At 36.8% G+C, this 6,894-nt stretch overlaps 1 protein-coding gene across 4 annotated transcripts in view; it reads right to left on the bottom strand.

The window, feature by feature from the left end:
* RICTOR (RPTOR independent companion of MTOR complex 2) overlaps window positions 1-6,894 on the bottom strand; it is a 67,931-nt gene continuing 61,037 nt past the window's right edge. For all 4 annotated transcript variants that reach the window (XM_088152695.1, XM_088152696.1, XM_088152697.1 and 1 more), the window contains one exon: window positions 1-6,838. In XM_088152695.1, the coding sequence (XP_088008821.1) occupies window positions 6,764-6,838 (75 nt within the window). In that variant the 3' untranslated portion in view covers window positions 1-6,763. The remainder of the gene's footprint in view (window positions 6,839-6,894) is intronic.

The raw sequence follows: 6,894 nt of genomic DNA, 5'->3' as shown, positions 1-6,894 counted from the left end.
GATGTTTAAAGTCCATTTTATTAACAATGCATCCCTTTTGATAGGAAGATAATGCTTTAGGAGGCCTTTAATATTCATAGACGTGAACTGTACACACTATACAAAACAAAACAAAATTCCAAACCAATGAAAACAACAAAAAAGAATCAAGGTGAGCAGAACCTTTTTGGGACAAAGCCTCTTTAAAATTATACACAGCTCAATGAAATTGTCATACAGAAAATATATAAATACTTTTTTCTTTCTATGTTACAGGTATATAATATAAATCAGATTTCAAAGTTCATTCAGTGACCTACAAACAATAGAACCTCCAAATATGTAGCAGCTTGTCAACTAATACATATACATATATGGAAAATTGACCATACGGGATAGGGAAAATGAGTCTTTCCATCATCTCTCCCCCCACCCACTCTGAATGACTAATTTACATAATTTCCAACCCATGCATCATTTGGGTTATTGGCATCTACTATCCAAAGCATATTTCCCCATCCTCCACAATTATTATATCTACAAATCGTCCCCACCCCCCAGTTCTTGCATTTTGTGCTACTCTAACCTATGCAGTGGCAAAATGGCAGCAAGTTACCTTTTTCTTTTTGGCATAAATTACATTTCCCCCCAAATTAAATAGTGTCTATTTTATAAGCAAGTCAGGCAAAAAAGTGCAATTTCTGCATGCTGTAGCATTGCTATCCAGCTATTTTACAAAAATAGTCCTAAGGAAAACCACATTCTTTACTTTTTACTGAAAGTAAAAAGTTAACAAAAACATGTAGCAAATCTGGATCTTAAGAAGATACAGTAATCCTAACTAAAATTCTAAAAAATCAAGATAAGGCTACCATTTCTAGATAATTTCTAACAGGGATATGTGTTAGAAACATATGATTATGTTCCCATTATCACGAGTATACCTCCAAGCCAGCACTGTAGCTTCCAAGGTACAATAAGGGGGGGGGGCGCGACCTTGCCAATTTACAGTGTCATGTTACCCCACCCAAAAGGGCAAAACATACACACGCACACACACAAACACAAAGGATAATTAGGATTATTGCAAGAGACAATATTCAAGGGAGAGTTTAATTTCCCTTGATTATACAGAAAGGATTTACACATTCAAGGCAAGAGTCAACTTAAGTAAGCACTCCTAAACCTTAGAATTGCTTTGCTTGGTTGGATTATGCCCCCTCTGTCCAAAATTAATGTTCATGTTACAAATGGGATATTAACTTTGCAAAAATGTTATCCTGTATTCTTTCTTTATACTGCGTATAATCTTTCCATGATATAAACTGCAACTCATTGCCTCTAACTATTGCACGTGAGGATTGGGGATGAAGGGTACTGTCCACCATTACTGGGGATGACCAAGTTTAGGAAGGCTACAGAACTGTGTGGCTGACTGCAATTATGTCATATCTGAAGAGCTTTTATTGTTGATTCACAATAGTTCAGATTAGTTATTACAACATGTTTTGTAAACTGAGTTCCTAATAGTCCTATTCAGGGAATAACTTAAATGCAGAAGGACCCAAAATGTATGGATACAGATCCAATGATCCTGTGTGTGCTGGCAGGTATATTTCACTTGGCAAATGTTGGAGGCCAACCTATGTACTTTATGTCCTCATGAGCAAGGAGGATTAATACTTAAATCTATCTTTTATTAATCTAAGGTCTTTAAGTTCTTGGCCTATTTTTATAGGACACATGACTCTCTGCTGTTGCTATAAAATAGGACCTGGGATCATTCTGTGAATGGAACATACAAATGGAACTTTTGTGATTCCCCCAAAATCTGTGGTCTGAAGGACTCTTGTGAACTATGTGAAAGGTTGCAATGGGAGAAGGGAGTTGGTAGAAATTGAGGTCCTTTGACATAAACAGAGAGGATACAATATTCAAATCTATGCTCCTTGGGAAATATGAAGAAAAGTTATTTGTTTTGTAAACTTATGTAAAAATCAAGGTACTTTGGGGCCTGTATCAATAGAGATGGAGATGCTGAATGTGAAGAACCACTCTGATAGTTTGTTCACACTATTTGTTCTTTTTTCCCCAGGAATATAAGGAAGATAGAAAATGAGAGTTATGTTTTGTCATTCATAACCTGTTATCTCTTCCACTCTCCTTCTCCCACCACACATAAATACTCTAAGAAGGCCTCTTTAAATATCCCATGTTCAAATAATTGCCAGTGTTTATGGCTGGGGAGGTGCGTGGAAGGAGGCTGTCCTATCTCCCAATATATTCCCAAAACATAGCAACATGCTCTGAGGGTCCATTCTGAAGCAGTTGCGAGCATTAAACATCTCTGCAAATTATTTAACCCTTTCAATAATGGGAGGGAGCATTTATGTAGGAATTTCTTTGTGCAGCATTTCTGGACTGGTAGGCCATCTGAGCCTACCAAAATGACAATGATATCAGGGCTGTGCGTTATTTGAAAATGATTCCAAAGAAGTGCTGTGGACCCCATGCAGGTGTAAGCACAACACCTCTCTCTTCTTCATTAAAACTTCCGTGACAGCCTGAAAAAAAAGTTGCTGCTGCTGCTGCTGCTTTAATGTGTCTTTAATTCTTAAAGCCCAAGCTTGAAAAAAGACATGGCTGCTATGCTTGTGTGAGGTTGGAAATGCTTCTGCCAAACCATTTTAGCAGCATGCGCAGCCCTGATACCATTCCCATCATACTTATAATTTGTACTGCATGCGTAGACCTGTTTCATGTTTTACTGTATTTACTCAGGTACCATTATCCAAATTTTGGGTTTAGTGATCAAGGAGAAATTGCTTCAGAGAAGTACCTAAGCTGAAAGCAACCCATCACCCAACGGCAATCAAATGGGGCTCCATAAGCCTTTTTGTTCTGCTTGCCAAGTGCAGGAGCTGTTGAGCTGTATGTGGCTTTACAGGTACAAAGAGGTGCATCAATGTAAGAAGCTAGCCACTGGCCTTGTGAAACTCGGTCAGGTAAGTAAAACAAATTCAAAATACATGAATTTCTACCCAGATTCCAGGTGTGTTCTGTTAAACAAATTGATTAACAAATTAAGTATAACATCATACAGAAGAAACATCAGTTTAGATACTACAGCCACTGTTGATCTGTATTTTGATACATAGATCCAAATTCACTTAATGTTTCTTTGCCATTTTTTGTGATGCTGTCGCCCATACAGTTAAGGTCAGCTGTTCTGGGGCAATATTCTGAATGGAAGCCAAAATTCATTTCCTTCCTTCCTTCCTTCCTTCCTTCCTTCCTTCCTTCCTTCCTTCCTTCCTTCCTTCCTTCCTTCCTTCCTTCCTTCCTTCCTTCCTTCCTTCCTTCCTTCCTTCCTTCCTAATGGCAAAACATTACACCTATGCATTATTATCTAAGTGGGTATATTCGTACATTTAACTGAATTTATTTTTTAATTTTTCACCGTAAATATAATATTTCTTCAGTAACAGCTGTAGCTTGAAAACTCAACCATCTTTGTTTTAAACAAAACTTTCTCATCTACTTTTGTTTTGAAAGCAAAAATGCAAAACACAGGATAAATGAATTAACTTCACTTAGAGTTACCGATCTATAGATCTTATTACTCTATCGTAACTGAGGTAGCATTCATAACTACTATGTACAATCAGTTATTTGCTTTTTTTTACTGGAAGTATTGTATTAATCCTTTGGAATTTACACTACCATTTGGTCTACTGTGGCTGGCATTTTGGTTCTGCACACGAGTTTTATCTAAGATCAAAGCATCTCTAAATATTGATGGATAATTATTAATGAACTCTGTATGATGACCATATGCAGGCATTAAAGCAGCTGAAGCCCTTCTTTTATTTTCTCCTGACCCACTTCTCCCATTTTTTCCTCAGGTGGTTCTCATAGAAATCAGGGAACTACTTTAACTTCATGGCTCTCCAGATGTTCCATAAATTATTGTAATATGATTTTGCCAAACAGTGTCATAGGAGGAGAAGATACTGAAATCTAGACTCTTACTGGCACATACTTCTGAATTATATCTGCTGCTATTCCCAACATAGAACTTTGTTCCATGGTTCAGAAAAACAAGCAGAGAGCACCTTATTCCCTCCTGTAGTCCCTAAATCGAAAACCCGAAAGAACAGAAATTGGGGGGAGGGGGGCTCACCAACTTAAATACTGTATTTAAAGAGCTAGCCCTACCTGAGAATGAAATATTTGAAATTTCTCCAATTCCTCCTTTCCTCAGTTGTTTAGCTGCTAAATGATCACTAAACTAGAGAGATAAGTAAGCACATTCTCAACGGATACTCAAATTTCACGTCTAGAAACATAACAGCAAAACGTTATGATCTCCCCTTAAGATTCTTCAGCCCTGGGCTGGAATTTTAAAACTCCTTATGGCAATTTTCTAGGTTATCCATACTGCCTTGTCTATGTACCATAGTAACATACCCCAATACTTTAAGGAGGATTAGACTGACTCAAACATTATTCTGATGTACTCCCACTTAGAATATGTTCAAAGCAGTATAAAGAGGTAATGTAAACTTCTGCTTGGAGGTAGAAGGCATGTATTTCCTTAAAAGATTTTAGAAAGAGGAAGAAAATGCTTCATCCATAATAACTGTGTCCCACATTCTGTATGTAGAGTGGCCTGTACCTTGTTTGTGGGTCCTTATCTGTTGAGTGACTTGTTCTTGAGAAGTAAGTTAGAAGCTAGAATACAAATTAACTCAGGTGTCTTCGAGATAACTTTCTTTTGGGAATTACAGATATAGACCAATTAGGGTGAGCTGACTCTCTTTTGTTGAGGCCAGTTCCTTCATTCTGCTTTCTGCTTGTCTAGCATGAAAAATACCACTCTGGAAAGTGTCCCACCCATTAGTACTTACACCTGTGGATCACAGAGCGGTAGAGTTATTACAGTTCCAGCCAAAGTGGCAGGAAGAGAATTCCAGATTTATTCTAAGGATGCAGGGCCTAATTTTTGTGAGGAGCAGAATTTTAAAAAGTTCTGATCTAATTCAGTAAGCTCCAGATGCCCTGCCTGGTCATTTCAGGGTGTTGGGGAAAAAACTTGCTTTGAGTTTTATGCATAAGGAGCTATCAATCCTTTGTCTCTTCAACTGTGTAAGATTTTACTTATGATTAGTAGTGCTGAAGATTCAATTCACAGATAAACTCTTTCTTCATCTTTCTTAGACAATGCTATGACTGTAATGGTGGCATTTACTTTCTTCCATGGGGAGCAAAATTTTGATATGACAATATACTGAACCTAGACATTCTAGCTTTCATAACAAATGTAAGCTAGAATGTCTAGGTTCAGTACATAACATTTTATGCCTCTACGAACAAATTCCTACCCATATATATATATATTAGCATGTTAATTATGCTCAGTTAAAAATATATGTAAAACTGAGCTAATTTCATCTTGACGAGCAAATCTTTGCATACTTTTAAGGGGAGATAAATTTTGATGGACATATTCCCAGTACAGTCTACCTGAACTATTTTCATACACAAGAAATGACCAAGTAACCCAGTGCACTATAGGTTTTGTAAACAAAACAATTATACATTTGTACATACAGGTTTCCAGGTATCAGTTATTTGATTCTAAAAGAGCCTTTTCAGCTTGGAAATAAATTCAATTTGTTTCAACTCCACCCTTGCATAAATTTGAGACTGGGGAGAATGGACCTACATATTGTCACCATTATGCAATTTGTGCAAATTTTATCCAAAAGACCTCTGAATTATAGCAACGTAGCACTTCAACACTGCATGTTTAAGGCTTTTCACTACAATTATTGGTATTATCTTGCCATTAATCTTTTATGTGTATGACTGAAGCAAATGATTAGGAGTAAATTTAAAGCCATGGAATGTGAAATTATTATTTTGCATTTTTCTTGATTAAAAGCAGCAATAGGTATTAATTTTACTTGATTTATCTGACAGAAATAATTGTTTTTAAGATTTACATTTAGACAATCAATTAACATACTGGGTGAGCATTAATGTACAACACCCCATTAAAATGCATGCATTACATGGAGGGAAATCTGATTCCAGGGGATTGGTGTGTGTGTGTTTTAACTCAAACTGTAGTGAAATTCCTTAATTGGTTCAGTTTACACATAATTACATGAAACTGCAACAAAACTGGACAGACTGCTAATATTATAACAATAAAATAATTTAAGGTTACCCCCAAAGTTACTGAAGATTCTCTGAGAGCAGAAATTGTCCAAGTAGTGTTCAGAAAAATTAAGAAATATATCACGGAAAGCCCCTAATTAATCCCCTGCTGTCATGGTTACAGCATGCTCCATTGATGACAATGGGATACAGCTTAAGATACCATGTCTCTAAAATCCAGGGTAAACAAGCAAGGCATCAACTCTGTCCAAAACGGAAGTCAAAAGTCAACCATGTAAACCAGGTCCTGTGTACTTTGTCCTCTATTTTTGTGACACTGCATTTAAAAATAAGTGAAATGAAAACCTGCATAAGTGTCTGGTGCTTCATTCTTCTTGCATATCTTGTTACTTTCATTGTTTTAACAATTCCCCTCAGGGCTCAGATGGCTTTGGAAGCAAGTTCCATTGAAGAAAGATTCTGCAACTGAGCATCCAATTTCATGTACCAGAACTCCTGGAACTATTCAGAAGATGATACTTCTCTGTTGCCCAGTCAGTTAGATGTTATTGAATGCTACTAGTAACTTCACATTTACCACACCATAGAAAACAAGAGGTCAGGATTCAGTTGATGGGTTATCTGTTTGTTGATTTGCCAGTGAGGCTAAAATAGCTTCTGCTTCTTCATGCATCTAGAAGAAAACAGCGTATTGAGTTTTCAAGACAACTTATACGGGGCACTAACTCA

The sequence above is a fragment of the Python bivittatus genome, unplaced genomic scaffold, assembly GCF_059951505.1.
Source record: "Python bivittatus isolate LINGU-HERP-01145 unplaced genomic scaffold, Pbiv_v1 ctg000570_np1212, whole genome shotgun sequence".
Lineage (NCBI taxonomy): Eukaryota > Metazoa > Chordata > Lepidosauria > Squamata > Pythonidae > Python > Python bivittatus.
The sequence above is the reverse complement of the archived record's forward strand: the minus strand, read 5'-3'. Positions and strand labels throughout refer to the sequence as shown.